Consider the following 19,340-nt stretch of genomic DNA (forward strand, 5'->3'; position numbering starts at 1 on the left):
ACAGGGTCCAGTAATTGTTATTGTCGTGCAAAATTTTGCTTTAGGAGAGTCAAAATTGTCATTTTTGTTTGGCCAAATCATTTTCGGCGAATAATTTCCACCTAACCTAGATACAGTTGCATGAATGAAAAAAGAAAGTTTGATAAGACTTATTATTTTCTAAACTTTTATAACCGGCTCAGGTAGAGCCAATTCGAATTACTTATGTAATATTTTCCTACCTATTGCTTCGACATTAGAAAAAAAAATCTTACCTTTATCATTGTCTCTGCCATCACTGCAACTTTGCTCCAAAGGTACACTGCAATCTTTTCCATTCCAGCCATCATAGCATCTGCATTCCCAAGCTCCGTCATAGTTCACTCGACATTGGCCATGGCTGCTACAGCCGTTAGGACAACCTTCGAGCGTACAGTGTTTGCCATTCCAACCAGTCACGCATAAGCATGTTCCGTTTTTACACTGACCATGATCATTGCACCTATTCGGAAAGAAAGGAAATCTTTTTTTAAGAAATACGACAAAATGATAAAGAAGTGGTAATTAAAATGTTAAATCTATACAACATAATGTACGCTTGAATGCAAAAAGCGTAACCAAACAAACATGTAGTTACTATAAAAATGCACACTGTTTTAGTAATTTCAAAATACGAATAGCTCGAAAAGAACAAACTAATTTGTGAGAAAATACTGATTTCATAGTAATTCCCACAGGAAATATCGAAACAATGTGACTTCAGTTACTATGATTCTGAAAAAGTAATGGCAAAAAATTTTGTTTGAATTTTCGAAATCTAGAAAATAATCAAAGGAATTCAATAAAATTCTAAAGACAACTATTAGTATGAACCCCATAGTTCTGAAGAAATTAATTTATAATGAAAGCTACATATTCTTTTTCCCATAAAAATCTTCCAGATAAAATAATTTCGATTTCACTAAAATTTTCTGCAATTTAAAGGCAATACAGGAATAAAATTTTAACTTCAATAGTGTACAATATGAAGGGGATATTAACAACAAAACTAGTGTTACTGAATGGCCTTTTTGCCTCGCTGTATACACCCCAACTAAATGTTCTGCCATACTAAATTTGATATTGTTCATTGTGATGAAAACTTTTTAATGGAATTAAAGCCGTATACATTTTGCATTTCCTACGATAGCAGAATTAATCTCTATCACCTATAGAAGATTGTACAAAAATCCACCTATCTGTAAAACAAATTCTACATTTGCCATTGCTTTTGTATTTTCCAAATGTGCAAATACATTTTTCAAAATTTGTTATTTCGAAGAATTGTTTTTACTCTTTAATGGAACCAAACGACAAGTTTCAGTTTGAGCTAACATTTACGTTTTGTATCTCCAAGAATACACTAGAATCAATTATATTTGAGAAGTGAGCGAATAATTAATTTTTAACTTACTCCATTATTAATTCCCAAATAGGAAAGTAACTCAATTTAAGGTTAATTTGAACTTCATGTCAATCAAATTTCAGAACTTATCCATCCTTTGCTTTTAGTAGGCGTACGTTTGATTTACACTACTCGCTGAGCAAAACAGTACGTTTTGTTGTAAAAATTATTACGTGTAACACTTTCGCCAACTATTCGTTGATGAAGAAAAAGTGGATAGTTGGCGAAATTGTTATTCGTAATAATTTTTACAATAAACGTCCTGTTTTGCTCAGCGAGTAGTTTAAATCAAATAATTCTTAAGTGCATTTTTAAAGCATTTTGGTTTTAAGCCGACGATGCCAAAGATTATTCGTAGATGATATCAGATTTTCGGGAAACACGCTGTTTGTTCAAAGAAGAAAGATCAAGCCACAAACGATTGGAATTAATTTTTTTATAATTTCGATGTTGTCCCCGCAGCAAACGAAAGGCACAGAGGAAATTTGTGACGTGGTATGTAAAACTTTATTCTTTACTAAACTCTAAACTATTTGTAATGCTTATTGTAATTATAAATTACAGCTTGTAAAATATAGTGATCTGAGATCATATCTTCTTTCTGTATCACCTTGAATGTTAAATGAAGTTATAATATAATGCTTGTTATATCAATCTTATTTTAAGTTTAATATTCACAAGAGAAAAAAAAAATAGTTTACCTTGGATCACATTGTTTGAGGTTACAGAACTCTCCGAACCAGCCTGCGTTACAAACACATGAATCTCCAACGCAATGTCCATGTTTTCCGCAGTCCAAATCACACAATTCTGAAATACAAAATTAAAAGAGTGAAAGTCAAGAACCAATACAAGAGTAGAAGAAAAAGTCGTCCTTTATAATAGATTTTCTTTAAAGGAAATCCTTATTAAAATAGCTTTGCAAACATTTTACTAAGTCCACACTCCATATTTCATAGGCTAGAACTTGGGTGCCAAAATTCTATCACCATACTATTTCTCACACATTTGTATAGCAGATCAAGATCTACCACCACGCCAAGTTTGATACAGATCGTATAAGTTAGATTTTTTCCGTTTCCTTCAAAAATGAGACCAAGTCCAAACTCCAATTTAACAGCTCATTGGAAACCAAAAGTCTGCACACCACAATACATCACAAGTTTGTATAGTAGGTCAAGGCTCCATGCCAAGCTTGATCTAGATTGGATGAGTTCGGTTGAACTCGTATGATACATAGTCTCTTTGGTTTTTCACGAAAAAAATCAATGAAGGACGTAAATGATAAATCAAAGAACGTGTTTGTTCTTTCAAAATGGAACTAACTATATTTATTTTTAAACATGTTATTTTCTATATGGAAATAAATAAAAACTAAAAATTAAAATTATACTAATATGCACGTACCAACAGAAGTATAAACTAAAGTTTTGAACATTACACTACTCTCTTAAAGACAGAATCGCTTATTAAAAATTAAGTTGTAAGTATGACAAATTTATGTCAGAATGATAAAGCTATATAGATACATATCAAAACAAGCACTTTGTAAATGATGACAAATATTCTGTTAGACCAATAATTAGTTAACTACGAAAAATTAATATGAGGTATACTTCATACATAATAAAAATAGTTTTAAAATATTACATTATTTAAATAAGGAAACTCAGGAAAACCTCACTCAGGGTGGCTGGCCTGAAAAAGCGTATTATACTTTTTCGACCGAGTACCCCCCCCCACCAGGAATCGAACCCGGGACCGCTCGCGCCGAAGGCGAGAGCGTTAGCGACTACGCTACACCTAGTATTAACAAAATAATAGTAACTTTTTTTCCGATTTTTGTGTGGTCCGGCGATACAGTGGTAGTGCCTTGGCAGCGGAAGCCGTGTGGAATGTATCTTGCAAGTTTAACGCATAGCGACTGGATTAAAGACTATCTCCAACAAACTATCGCAGTTACACCGTTGAGATAGATTCATTATTTGCTTCATAGATGGCACTAAATGCCATCAATGGCTTATTATCAGTGGCGCGATAATTCAATGCTAGGCTGGAAATTTTTGGAAATGCCTTTGTTCTATGAAGTTGATGGAAAACACTATATGCAAAAGATAAAATGGAAACGACGGAACAGAAGTAAAATTAATAGATATGAACAATATTCAAAACGCCTAATTATTTTTGACATGAAGGTGTAGCCTGACATATTATGCAGATGTATTGTAATGGTTTGACATTACGCCACATATGTTAACAACCTTAGTCTATAATCATATTACAGTAAATATCATTCTATTTACCTATGGAAATATATCACCAGAAAAATAATACAGTGAAACCTCTACTAACGGACACCTCCCATAACGGACATATTTTGTAATCCCCAAACACTGTAATAAGAAAAATCATATTGGCAAACCTCTCTAAAGCGGACACTCTCTAGTACGGACACGAACAGTCTTTCTTGTCTTTTATAGGTATTATTTACCTCCGTATTACGGACACTTTCTCTAGAAACAAGTTGGAAAGTGCAGTAAAAATACACTTTTAGTAATTCATACGTATGTCACCAAGAAAGAACATGTGGATGTGACAACATTTTGCCTCCTCAACTGTCTGTTCAGCAATCCAGAGGAAGGGTCTCTGTTTCACAACACCCTTATATCCTTTTCTTGCATTCCACTCCCACCCAACCTGCTTCAGAAACAAAAGTGATCGACAGTTGTCCACTGTTTGGAATGACACATCATTCTACTGTCCCGCTGGAATCTCTAACCAAGCAGAAGACAAGTTTGGTATTTTTGACCACGGGTACGCATATTGCCTTTTAAAAAGTCATTGCTGGACTACAATTAACTCACAAATTAAAGCAACACCGAAAACGTAGTAAGTAGCGATAATTGTAAAGTGCAGAGAACTATAACATCTTATTCCCATGTTGTGCCTCGAATTGGATGGAGCAAAATAATGCAGGTATACTAACATTTTAGTATTATTCATAAACACGTAATTTATGCAAAAATATATTTTTTCTAATTGCATATTACCTTGTTTATTAATTTACGTAAGAAAATATTGAAATCTCTCTAAGGCGGACACCTCTCTATAGCGGACAATTTTTGATTCCCCACGGCTGTCCGCTTTAGAGAGGTTTCACTGTAATACTATTTATATATCGTACCTCTTGAACAATCGTCACCAGACCACAGCGGCTCACACATACAGGTTTGCGTTTCCAAATCAAAAGTTCCATGGCCAGAGCAATCAGGAAGACATTGAAGAGCCTCATTGTCCATTATACTACAATCAGCTCCTTTCCAACCTTTCTTACAAACACACGCGCCATCTACACAGAAGCCATGACCTGAACACGTCGGGTGAGGGCAGTCCACTGTAAATACATAGCAAAATACTAAACAATACAAATCTCCATAAACATATGAAATATATATATAACACTGAACTCTATTCTTTAATGAGATTACTGTATTAAGAAGTAAAGCACGTTTACTTGAGGTTCGCAAAATCAAATATGTTTAAGATAAAATATTGTACATCTTAGAAAACCCTTGCCTTCGTTTCAAGCAACCTCGTAGCTAAATGATTGCAATTCTTGCGTTTGATGCGAGAAAAAGGTTGGAATGTCGTATTCATTCCATGAAGAGTATAATGTTAAAATATATTTTTAAAATTAAGTCCTTAATTAAAGTAGAGTAATTAAAGTAGAGTTATTAACAATAGTTGGGACAAACGAATAAATATAAAATGTATTTTGGCTCTAAAATGTACTTTATTTATTAAGTACTTGATCAGTTATTTCATCATCATAGTTTCCTTTAGGCTATTGTGTATAGTAGTGGCATTAAACTATGAGTTTATACTTCATCTTTCAAAAAGTTCTTCAATTGGAGATCAATAGCAAAATTAAGTGCTAAAACAAATTGATTGTTTTTTCTATTTCTCTCTCTCTCTCTCTCTCTCTCTCTCTCTCTCTCTCTCTATATATATATATATATATATATATATATATATATATATATATATATATATATATATATATATATATATATATATATATATATATATATATATATATATATATATATATGTGTGTGTGTGTGTGTGTGTGTGTGCGTGTATGTGTGTATGAAAAAATGTTTATTTCTCAAAAAATACCGATTGATTTCCACGTTCACTTTCCTGTAGACATTTCAAGTGTCTTTAAGTTATGACATGGTCCTTAATATATATTCCTATATCTCTTTAGACGTTTAGTATTCGTAAAAGAAAATTACAAACATTACGAGACATGCGAAAATAACATGCTTCTTTTCTTCTCTTTCATTTTATGAGCTTTCAGGAATCACATGGCTGCTTGCATGCATTCTGCAAATTAAGGTTAGGAATACAACAATACCTTGAATAATGTGGTTCCGAATAATGCAGGTCTTGCTCTAACGCGGGTTTTATTGCTAATAAATATTTATGAGTTGGGAATCGTGTTTTTTTTAAAAAAAATACTAAATAAACTCGGGTTGACAGTAAAAAGGATCACGCACTAGAAGTTTCAATTTCATCCGGTAGAAGTCAACCGCTGAAGGATGTCTGCTGCCATCTAACGGCAAGATGTGTAACTTCGGGAAAGACTGAATTTAAGAGTTATCCTGTGGAGTAACGGAGTTACCTGTTAAGATAATAACGAATTTACTCCGTTAACGAACTCGGTCGGAACAATTGCTCTATAGCTATCTATTGCAAAATAAACAAAATTCTAAAGCTCGCTTTCGTTCAAGAGTTATCGCGTGGACTAACGGGCGACGTTAAGTCGCCGTTACCCGCTAAGAAGATGTTAAAGAATTCACTCCATTAACAAAATTGACCGAGATGATTGATTTAACTATCTATTGCGAAAAAATCAAGAGTTAAAAAACTCGCTTTCGTTCAAGAGTTATCGTGTGGATTAACGGACGACGTTAAGTCGCCGTTACTAGTTAAGATGTTAACGAATTAACTCCATTAACTATTTCATTTGAGATAATCGCTCTAGCTACTATTGTGGGAAAAATACGACGGCGTGATCCTAATAAATATCATACATGCCACACCTCTAACAAAGAATACTCGGTCGAGATAATTGAATTAACTCGATCGAAATAATTGATCTAGGTATCTATTGCAAAAAAAGAGAATTCAAAAATTCGCTTTCGCTCAATAGTTATTCTGAGGAATAACGTACGGACGGACGTAAGAGTTATCGTGAGTAATAACGTACGTACATACAGACATGAAAGTTATCAGAGGAGTAAGGTATGTACAGACATAAGTGTTATCGTGAGTTGTAACATACACACGGACGTAACAGTTATCGTTGTAACGTACGGACGGACCTAAGAGTTATCGTGAGGAGTACCGTACGTACGGATGTAAAAGTTATCATGAGAAGTAACGGATGTACGGACATAGTTGCTATCATGAGGAGTAACATACGGACTACCATTACAATCTTGGCGACTGTTGGCGATGGTGGGTGACTCCTCTTCGGTACTGTCGTCTGCGTTGTATTTGTTTACTGCCAACACGTGTAGCACACACACATGGTTACACTGTGATGTGAAGACATGCGGAACCTTACAATATTATAAGTCCCACCTGCGTGATCCTAATGAAAGCAGTCTATAGCATGTATGCATGCTTACATGGAAATACTGTATAAATTGAGTCGAGTATCGGCTTGCGATATGACGATTTTAACTACAATTAGGAAATGGAGGCACTGTAGCTCAGTGGTAGAGCAGTCATCATTGATTCAAGGGATCCCTGATTCGATCCCAGACTAAATTAGAACACATTGTGCCCGTGGATTCCCTTGAATTGTTTCCGTTTCCACTCACTATCTCATTCCATGAATTCCTTTTATATAATCACAATTCCTACATCGTCCATCTCCTTTTGTCTACAGAGCATAGACGTGGGACATAGAACTGAAAGATTTCACTTTTCATTTACAATTGAAAGAAATACTATTATACGCCTTTTAAAATAACTTTTAAATGCTTTTGTTTATTATTTAGTTTATATACACACTTTCAATACATACTTCACTTTTAAATTTGTTTATTCTAAATTTGTCTGATAAAAAAAAATAACTACGTATGCATTAATTGCAAATTTATTGCGAAGCGATCGACTTTTATCGATTATTCATAGATTTTTTTTAGTGCATCAACTGTTTTCGTGAATGAATACAACATGCAAACAGTTGAATTTGGCATATCAGCGAAAAGACTAATGGCTTTGAAACATTATGTTCGCAGAACAAAATAATAAGGGTTTCCCTCTATTTCTAATGCTGAAAATTCTATTTTCCATTGTGTACAATGAGAATTCGCATGCCAAATGCTTTTTCAAGGTTAAGTATATGGACATTCCGTTTTTGGTGATTATTCCTCAATAGTATGTCCCTTAGGACGCTCAGCGCGCGCTCTCGAATCACCTATCAAATTTGGTTAAGAATGGTTCAGACATCTCGGAGATCCAGTTTTCCGGTGATTATTCCTCAATGGTACGTCCGATCGGGATGTACGACCAATTACGTCACTGAGCGCGCGCTCTCAAATCACCATGTCAATTTTGGTTAAGAATGCTTCAGGCACCTTGGAGATATAGTTTTTCCGCATTATTCTACAACGGTACGTTCGACCGGGACATGCAACTTCTTACTCAGAGCGCACTGTCGAATCATCATGTCAACGTTGGTGAAGAACGGTTCAGGCACCTCGGAGATCTAGTTTTTCCGTATTATTCTTTAATGGTACGTTCGATCGGGACATGCGACCTCTTACGTCACTCAGAGCGCGCTGTCGAATCACCATGCCATTGTTGGTGAAGAACGGTTCAGGCATCTCGTAGATACATTTTTTCCGTATTATTCTACAACGGTACGTTCGATCGAGACATGCGACCTCTTACGTCACTCAGAGCGCGCTCTCGAATCATCATGTCAAATTTGGCTAAGAACAATTCAGGCATCTCAAAGGAGTATCCGAATAAACGAACGCATAAGGGCGACTAAAGAGGAGCTTCGCTGCAATAATTTAAACCCGTTGTAAAAGAATTTCGAACAACGCGATTTTGCATAGCACGAATATTTCTTTAATTGTGTTAAGTAATATATTAACATATATAATTCCATACGTTCGAAAGCATCTATCAAATATAAGAAAACTAAACCGTCGGAAACATCACAATTCTAACAGGAAAAGGAGATACTTCCTATTTCTAGCACGCCTTGGAACTGGGTAAATGTTACATTCAAGTTATTTTACCTTCTTCACAAAATTTTCCCTTGTATCCTCGCACACAGGCACATTTTCCGTTTACACAATGGCCATGGCCATTGCAATCAGGAACTTCACACTCATCATGCCTTAAGCTACACTCTTTTCCCTTCCATCCAGGATTACACTGGCATTCTCCATTAATGTATTCACCACGCTCGCTGCACAACACAGGACAAATACCTAGAGGGAAAAAAAGTACATCATATTATACTACCATATAACATTATAAGGCTGCTAACATAATGAAATAAACAGAGAAAGTATTTCAGATATTTAATTTCATAAATAGGAAAGCACTTAAATTTATGAACAGCACAAAGATTTTCTTTTTTCTGTAATCAAAGTCATAATAATGAGACATATAATACCACGGGAAATGACAAACTTACGATCTTCACTCGCAAAATTCTACAAAAGATTTTTATTTCGACCTAAAAGCACCTGAAAAAGATGAAAAAACAAGACTTTCTTCAATTCTTTTGGTGTCCGCAATTAAGAATAGTATAATACAATCAGTACTTAGTGCTTAATAGAAAGATACAGGTAAATATTTTTTCTAAAGTTTCTTTCATATATTAATTCAGTCCATTTTAAATGAGTACCAATTCTCTCCTGATAATGCTCATCCATATGTATTGTAGAATTAGCTAATTTCCTAGTTATATCTTAAATGTATTGCAGATGTACGTATATATAATGGATCAAATAAATTTCAAATATCCCGGGCCGCGGTGATTCAGTGGTAGAGCGTTCCTCTCTGGTGCATGGGGTCCCTGGTTCGATCCCAGCTTGCAGCAAATGGACTTTGTATTGGACAAACACCGTGTGTGTGGGTTTTCTCGGGGTTCTCTCACTTTCTTCATTCCACTATTTCATTCATTTCTCATCATCACCATCTTCTTTAGCCTACACGGCATACTCGTAGTACGTAAAATTGAACGAATTTTTTCCAAATATTTCATCATTATTCATAATAATGTTATAAATAATTGTTACGTTAAAATGTATATAACTAAACACCAACATCATAACAGGATTATTTTATATTTAAGTGCAATATTCATTTCTAACGAAGATTTCTCGGATGTTCTTAGATCAATATCCCTACATCAGATAGATCAATTCGAGTATAATTTCTGGCAATGTACAGAGAATTGTGTTCTCTCTCTATTCAGGCCAGTATACAGCCCGATTTCTCAGAGCGGCACAAAATAATAATGAGGAGGCAATGACAGATATCAAGGAACAGCACAAACTGTTTATTTATTTATTTCTTATGGACTATTTAACAAAGCTTTAGCTCCTTTTCATCTTACATTCTGGGGGGTCATGGTGGCTCAGTGGTAGAGCGTTTACCTCTGGTGCATGGGGTACTTGGTTCGATCTCAGCTCGCGCCATGTGAGCTTTGTGGTAGACAAACACCGTATGTGTGAGTTTTCTCAGGGTTCTCACACTTTCTTCACTCCACCATTTCATTTATTTTTCATCATCATCGTCTCCTTTAGCCTAGCCGGCATAACCGTGGGACGTAAAACTTCAAGATGTCATTTCATTTTTTCATCTTACATTCTTGAATGTTAATTTTTTTGAACGTATATTCATCTAAACAAACACTGAAAATTTCAAGAACAGGAAAGAGGGAGGTGGCTTGTCATGATGTCATAATAAGGTATTTTAAGGTACTTCAGTTTGAAATTCTTTGAATGAGAGAAGCCCAATGAGAGATGTTTGGTGCATCTAGCAGTAAACATGATTTTAAGCAGAAATTATAAAATGCGCTAAATTAAATTTATTCTGGTAAACAAAACTGCAAGAATTTCATATCTAATTTTGCTTGAATTTAAAATTTCCCTACAACGTTGTGTTTTAGAAGGGCAAAACATAATATAGGGTGAACTTCATACGCTCTAGCTCTTTCTTGGCTACAGATCTGTCTACACAAATATCAATTTTACGCACTTTTGTGCAACTATAGTTTCCATTAACTTGAAGTTTTAAAAGAGTCATATTTTTGTACACAACACTTTTTCTCTACAATATACAACTTATTTCTTGAAAGGAAAGTAATGAACTCGCGAGAACATATTGACATCAAATAAAAAGAAAGAAACACTGTTTTCTAAATTTACTTACGTCTGATTTCCCCAAAACAATAATCATCATTCATTTCAATTCAAACACAGTAACCAACCATTCAAAATTCCATTAATAAATTACAAATACACACGCATCGAGAAAATTAGTTAATAACCATCGCTCATGCCTTAACGACATACACATAAATATTCCCGTTTATATTATCATATCCTCTAGTACGTCATGCTGAAACATAAATGCAACTAGTTTGCATGCAACTAGTTGAGAATAATGCACTTCCTGAACAAGAAGATGAATAAACAATGACCTAGTCAATATTTACATACTTTCAACTGCACAATACATGTAACAATTTACACTTTAATAAATAAGCAATGAGAGAAGAAACGAACTACACAGACAGACAGTTTTTTTCAAGCAAGAAAGGCCTTTTAGACATAGAAATTTTAAAGCCATATAAACAAACATATAGTAGCAAATAATACATTTTAAAACATACGTTTTTTTTTCTTTCTTAAATTAACTTGAAATATGACAAACTGTAGAATTAAAGGGGAATATTTAATATTTCTCAGACTATTCTTTCTCCTTACTAAGATGAACAACGAATACTTAAAGAACAACTCTAGTCACATTAAAGGATGGAACTTACAACCAGGACTTTGGCCTATATTATTATTATAAAGTGTTTCCATGCAGGTGTTGACATATTTACTTTCAATATCTACACTCAATTTAACGACATGGGTTAAGTTATACATTTAAAAAAATTTTAAAAAACTTTTATGATTACAAAAATACAAATTTAAATATATATATACTGTTTCCGATGTAAGAGATGATAACACAATTAAGTCAATAACAACTACAAAGGTATATGTTCATAGAATATTAAATGACATAAATTACTTATAACTTAGATTATTTAAGAATATAGCTATTTCCTTTTTTGAGATACTTACTATCGCTACAATCTTCACCACCAAAACCAGAGTTGCACTGACAATGGCCCATTAAACATTTTCCATTTCCGCTGCAACCGTTGGGACAATTTTCCGTCATTTCTTCTGCTATTATGGCTATGAATGTTACTTCATGAGGGTCGCCATCGTCGTTATAAAGAGAAAGGAACCAATGACCTTGTTCAAGGTACCACGTCACTTCCTTGGTGACTGTTGGCTGTAACGCAGCAAAAGGTTCCAAGTAGAATAAAAATAAGTTCAAACCAAGCAAATGTAGTACTTTTTAAATGTTCACCTAGCACTATTTTATTTTTAATAACTATACTCTTCATTTACTTATGTGCAACATCAAAATACAAAAAAATATATCATACTAAAAATATTGAACAATACAGATGCCTTTAAAAGTCCTTAGCTTCTAAACTGATAATTGTTGGTCTTAAATTTAGACATTTAAAATTTCAAACCAAAATACTTCAACTTTGATATAAACTTCTTTTATATCGATAAAAAGTCAAAATATAATATCATATGAATATCTCTACTACAAATATATACAGAGAAGATAAATTTAATTTTCTCTTTTAGAAAAGCATATACAAGTGAATTTATCATTAAGCCTAGTCTAACTCATTTCAAAAGTTTCAAGGAGTAGCTCAAAATCTTTCGGATGTGTACTCTTGGTACATAAAAATTACTTTGACTACTAAGGGAATAAGAAGAAAGAATCTTATAATTGAATGAGTTCACGAGTGTATGTCATGCGTTACATAGAATTAAGTATAAACACTTTGTATGTATATTCCAATCGTTAATGTTTCATGAATGACTCAATAATATACAAAAGCTGAGATTTTTCTTTTGAAAATAGAATTCAATTATATTTCCTTTACACGAGCCAAACACACAGTGAAACACATTTCTTAAATGATTTGTTGACTTCTAATATATTTGGCTTTGATTGAGTTCTGCTTTCGATTTCAGTGGAATCAAAATATGTCTACCTTCATTTCTACCTGATTATATTGTATTTGAAATTGATAACAAATAAATCAATCTATTCATGTAAATGATAAAACTGCTGTGCTTCTTCTCATAAACTATAGCGTTTAAAAATGCACAAACAATTAATATTATTAATAATCATAATGTTACTAATAGTTACTAGTAGTGAGTGTTATTACATTCAACTATTTTAACAAGATGTTCAAAAAGAAGTTGGCGTTAAAAAGTACTTATTACTAAGTTGGACTCTGCCCTAATTCATTTACACTGAGTCGTCATAATAATAATAATAATAATAATAATAATAATAATAATAATAATAATAATAATAATAATAATAATAATAATAATAATAATAATAATAATAATAATAATATAGTTAAGTAATCAGAAAAGAGATAAATGTAATTATGAGCTGTACAATTAAACAATATGGCATTCAGTATATAATCAAATAGAATTGTCAAGTGTCCAGACTTTATCGAGAACCGTCATTGATTGTCATTCTGTTCTATCATCCTGACAATATCAAGACTCCAAAGTGCCGCAGTTTCAGTAAATAGTTTGTTTAATTAGTTTAATTTTTCATGACAAGCGAAATGAATGGAGTCTCACAGTACTTGTTCCTATATTATTTTTTTAAACGTGTATCAATTTCTTTTGGGAACACGTAATTAAGTAGTAGTTCAAGTACCGGTATTCGTAAATAATTTCAAATGTTCTACTACTTGTATCCGTAGAGGATCTAATGAAGCGTCCTGGTTTATGCTTTCAGAAAAATAGGATCAGTATCTTAACGCTTACCGGAAACGACAGATCTCGTACCATTAGTGCAGAGCTGATAATTTTCTTTTCTTTCTTTAATTGCATACATTATAATATTGCAACAAACTACAATAAATTAGAAGCAACAGCACCATCATTTTAATTAACTTCTGCTATAGTTGTAGAATTCTATTTCCTAATATTTAATAACTCGTGAAAAAAAAAACTTGTGAACTTTCAAGTTTCAATAAAAGGATCCCATTAGTATTTTGTTTTAACGTGCTTTTTAATCTTATTCTTACACGTTTTCTTCCTGCAGACTTGAAATTTAGTTAAATAGTTGAAATTCACTCTTGTTCTTCATCAGATTCTCATTTGTGGATATTCTTTGTTTTTCACGTATTCTGATTTAACTTGATTGGAATTATGCTAATTGGTGATGAAAAGATTCAAAACAGCAACAAGAACGAATCTCATAATATTGCAGTGCAATTAAACGAGGACTTTGTGTAATCTCTTTGGTAACTAACGTTTAGAAATGACAGTAGACTTTACCCAAGGACACTAAAGATATAAACGTTATAAATATTAAAAATGTATATACTTACATGTGATGTTCGTTTAGTCCTTGCTTTGAAACCACTCAAAACTTCTATCTTGTCGTATTGCGTATGAGTTGGAAGGGCATTACGGCGGGCATATATACCTATGCTAGCTCCACGGGGAATACTATGATCAAATTTTACATAAGCTGCTTCGGATAGATAGAATTGCATATTCCAATAGCTGTAGGGAGGTATTTCCTTTGATAATTTTTGACCTAAGGTTATTTGCGAAAAGGTTGTTCCATCAGGAGGAAATGTCCTGCCTGGGAAAGTTTTTGCTCCTGAAATCATAGCATGTATTCAATTATATATTATTGCCACCTGATAATTACTAATACACAATTTACGTAGGCGTCATGCGGGAAGTTACAAAATGAAAAAAGAAAAATATTATAGCACATTTCCTTCACGGACGGAAAGAAGTGTTTTTTTTGTTTTTTTTTTCACTCTCATAAGCAAGTTAGGCTTTGTATTTAAGCATACTTAATAAGCACGTAATCAGCTTTCACCAAATTCTGTCCCAGAAGTTAAATTCTGTTAACCTGTAGAAATTTAATATTTTTTATGAAATATGTCATCTATATAATTCTAAAGAATTAAATGTTTCATTCACCTTGTACAGTTAACTATGAAGAACAAACTGATAGAAAAGTACTTATAAATTAGCAATTATTACTAAAGCTTGTCTATTTCAGGTGTGCCCTCGGAAAATATGCGAAACACACGTCGGAGGGTGTGGGGCTCAGCTGTGTTGCCAATTTATCATTCGATCGTTTGGTCTTGAAGAGTGAAGATCGTAGGCTACTTAGAATGGTTAACAAGACAGAGTGCAGCGAAGTCCGTGAAACAATTCATTGTGGCAACGCTGCCGAATCCAACTATTGTGGCAACTTGTCTCTCCTCTTTCGAGGGAGGTACGGAAAACACACATCAACAGCAGCGCCAGAAGGGGCACCCTTGAAATAGAAAGGCTCTCAGTAAATATTTTGTTACATTGTTTTATTACATTTGTCCATTCACCAAGCATTATCTGAAGTTAGGGTGTCCTGTAAGAAAACACACTTCTCATGTTTCATTATCGCAGTTATTCTAGGAACATTTTGCTTGCATCATAGCATATTAGTTTCCAACAATGCGCATGAAAGGCAAACAGTGCACAAAACTTACTTTCCTCTTCGTTCAACACGATTTCTGCTGTTTATTTTCTTTTTAAAAGAAAAATAAAATTTGACCAAAAGATACACTTATTATTACTTATCTGTGTTACTGTTTCGGTAATAGAATATTGCCTTCATCAGAAACTGATTGCTTTTGTGCACTGTTTGCAATTGCTAAACAATGCAATAAATCAAATTTGCATGGTGAATGCAGAAATCTTCAAACACTTGTTAAAGCTATGGTTTTACGTGAATTTCATGAGAATTTTCGTTCTGCAAAGTAATGTTCTCATTTAAACACATCTTGTTTTTACTTTATTATCTGAACAGATTATTAGAAGAAAAAATATTTTACAAAGATAACCATGTATATGACGTATTCAGGTTAATCTTATGAAAAGGTAAAGCTAAATCATGCTCACGTCGTTTTGTTTAAGTAGCATTGGTGTCAAAATTCATTTCAAAAGTAAATTATCCTTTGGTAATAAATATGAAGTAACTACTGGAAAAATAATTGTTGACGAGAAAAGTTGAAGAAAAAAGGAGAAGAGGAGAAGAGGAAGAAATATGGATTGATGCAATTGAGGAAATAATGAACCTGAGCATGGAAAAACTTCGAAAAGCGGAGCAAATGGCACGATATGGTCCATAGAGTTATGGAGAGTCGCAAACGACTAAACGACTGAAAAAGACGATGGAATAACTATGTAAGCACTTTGAAATAGAGTTGTATTACTATTGTATTATTTCATAAACATATATAGCGTTTGTTCTGTACGATATTTTAAAAAAATAATCATGAGTTTCTGCATTATGCACGCGCACTTGCTGCAGCTTGGCTTAATAATACTTGTTATACGTTTCTACGACTCCATCTAGCTGTGTTTGACGATAAAATAAGTTATACCCTCACGAACGCACATAAGACAATCCAAAGAAACCATAAACATAAACCAATAACATAACGGAGTAGTATATACAAAATACGTTATGCTCATTCGAAGTCAAAATCTTCACCCATTGGCCCTTTATTATGCTAAATAACACAGGAAAAAATATTTTTTTCTCGAATGCTATGTTCTTTTGAGTATCGACATTAGATGAGGCATGAAACACATTTATCATACAATGCAAGCTACACGTACTTCCCACGGATGAGAAGCAGCACGTGACGTCAAAAAATGCAAATAGGAAAGTAGTTCTGAAAACATGATGAATAGTGTAAATAACATTTGCTTCACATTTGAGAATATAAACTCCTCTACGTTATCCGATGCTATGGGTAAAAACAAACGTCCCGCAAGAATTAGTTTCAACCACTATACTCATCGATAATTTTCAAGCTATCAATGTTGTGTACTTATCGCTATTGATTTGTAAATCTTGTTGATTTACGCTTCTCATGAAATTCACTTTTAACATATGATTAATATATAAGAACATTCATATTACAGTCAAGTTACATTACAAATTCAATACAAGCCTATTATTGGTAAAGATATGAATAATGTGACATGTGTATACAAAGCTGATGTGATGAATCGAAGCCTTTTTTCTTAACAAAAGAAACAAATTAAGCTCATTAAAAGAGTAAATGGTTACCAACTAATTAGCAGAATAAATATTACATAAGCCTTCAAAGAAACTAGAAATTTAATATACTTATGAACATATTACGAAGAGAACATTAAAAGGATATACTAGTGCATGTTACAATTGAATAGTGAGAGAACGTTACGTAATGGTATTATAATAAATAATGATGATACTACAAGTTAGAAAGCAGATGAAAGAACACGATCAGTTAGAAAGTTCTGGGGATAGAAGGAGTCAACGGATGAAATTTTGAAGAAAAGTCACCACTCCAATCCTAAAAGATGAAGTTAGTGAAAAAGATGCACAGGCTTTGAGAACTCATGCAGAACGGAAGATAGAACCTCACCTTCCAATATGAGAATCGGCGGAGGAAGAACAGGTTTACGGATGCAGCTCACATTGGTCATCATGGGTGATGAGGAGGAAGCACTGGTTTCAACAACAGCCTCTATCGTTTGCACCTCTTCAGACAACACAGATGTTGATATCGGGAACGGAGTGGTAATATCTGTAACGTCAATATCTTCCAATATTGTAACATTATCATCTGTTGCTCCATGTTCAATTTGAGAGTCTACATCTTCAACATTTTTCACTTCCTCAACGATTTCCGGTGTAGTTGCATAGTCTACATATCCATTTGTTGATGTGATTTCTACAGTAGATGTATCAGCCGTAAAAGTCTCGTGCTTCACGCTTGGTAACACATCTTTCAACTCTTGAGCTTCTGTTGATCCATTTAAATGTGGAGAATTATCACTGGTAGCTAGTGTAGTCTTGCCTGCAATTGATGGGTAAGTTATACTATGTGCCACTTCTTCAATATAATCATTCTCATCGTCATAGAAGCCGGGATCTGTTTTATTATCCAAGCAAGGACAGGAACACTGACACTGCCCGCCCCAAATATATACAGGAGGCTGGGTAACAGGTGGCGGGGGAGAAGTAGTAGATATATGTTGACTCACATCTAAGAGTAGCTTATGAGTGTTATTTTCTCCTAATCCAAGAAGAACAGAAGCAACTTTTGGGGAGGAAGGGTTTATATCAACAGTACCACCATTACCTTCACTGTCAGTAGGTACAGAAAGGGATAAGACATAAACAGGCTGTGCCGGAGAATGGTGTCCATCTGTTGTATTAAGGCTACCATCCTCCGTAGCTATGGTTACATTGACAAGCACACGCTTAGGATGTCTACTACCATTTATATCAGGCGTAAGTTCTAGCATCTCAACTTTAGGTAACTGAGTTAAGAAATCTTTGGACATCTTTTTGCTCTCTACACTACTATCATGTTCTACAGAGAAGAAAGATGTTAATGGAATATCATGCTTAGCAGAAGATACGTTAGCTTCACTCGAATGATTATCTGTGTGGCCACTTTTCGTTGGATGGATAGTACTGGTTTCCACATGTTTAGAAATACTCTTCTTAGGGATGTTAGGGTCTACTGTGTCAGTATCAACAGCAATATCTGCATTGGAATGATCAACAAAATGCACCACAGAAGTATCAGGATGACTTTCATCAAATCTTTGTTTTGATGGAAGGGCTTCACTGATCTTATTGCTTAATTTATTGGCATCTGGTCTTACATGCTGACCATCTCTGCTAGTACCAATGTTGCTTGATTTTGGAGTTGGAACAGCATCATCCAAATGCACTATTTCAATTTCATCTTCTCCATAAGAATACACGGGAGAATCACGCTGAACATGTTCAATATTGCCACCCACTTCTTTGTTATTTTTAGAATTATTAACACTACTATGTTGGGCATCAATATCAGAGGGAATAAAGCCACTACCATACAAATCTTCCCACTCGGAATTATTTCCCTCTTTATTAACAGGCAAACTTAAAACGGACACATCAAGCTGTGATATAGAATCAACGTTGCTCTCTTCGCTGGACAAATTGCGATCCTCATCAGAATCAGCAGCAGCAGCAGCATCATAATCATCAGGCACATCCACATCAACATTCTTGGGCACATGCATAACAGTTAAATTCTCATGCACAACACCAAAATCTACACTCTGTGCACGATCAAAAGCATGCTGGTTAACAGTTCTACGAAAACGTGGATGTGGTTCTAGTTTACTGTTTAAGGAGTTAACAGCTTCAAGGTATTTACCTCCAGGTGAGGGTCGGGGCCTGTTGGACGTGCGATTTACCTCTGACTGGGAATCGGAACTTTCTTCCACTAGAACTTTACATGCGTTGGCACTCTGATATGACCAGTTCAACATACTTGTTGCTGTAACGGAAGAAAAGAAAAAAGAAATTTAAATTACTGAAAAACTAAAGATATTAAATATTAGTAAACGCAAGAGTTAAAGTCAATTTCCTTGACTTTTTTTCTATCTTGAGCAGAACATTT

The 19,340-nt window shown here is 34.0% G+C and overlaps 1 protein-coding gene across 2 annotated transcripts in view; it reads right to left on the bottom strand.

Annotated features, from left to right (window-relative positions):
* Ten-m (teneurin transmembrane protein Ten-m) overlaps positions 1-19,340 on the bottom strand; it is a 121,494-nt gene that overhangs the window by 39,406 nt on the left and 62,748 nt on the right. For both annotated transcript variants that reach the window (XM_081738286.1, XM_081738287.1), the window contains exons 5-11: positions 17,301-19,217; positions 14,205-14,482; positions 11,827-12,043; positions 8,752-8,946; positions 4,608-4,817; positions 2,125-2,233; positions 255-481 (exon numbers count right to left, since the gene is read on the bottom strand). In XM_081738286.1, coding sequence (XP_081594412.1) covers positions 255-481; positions 2,125-2,233; positions 4,608-4,817; positions 8,752-8,946; positions 11,827-12,043; positions 14,205-14,482; positions 17,301-19,217 — 3,153 coding nt within the window. The remainder of the gene's footprint in view (positions 1-254; positions 482-2,124; positions 2,234-4,607; positions 4,818-8,751; positions 8,947-11,826; positions 12,044-14,204; positions 14,483-17,300; positions 19,218-19,340) is intronic.

This window comes from Thermobia domestica, chromosome 14 (assembly GCF_964235325.1).
Source record: "Thermobia domestica chromosome 14, izTheDome1.hap1.1, whole genome shotgun sequence".
Lineage (NCBI taxonomy): Eukaryota > Metazoa > Arthropoda > Insecta > Zygentoma > Lepismatidae > Thermobia > Thermobia domestica.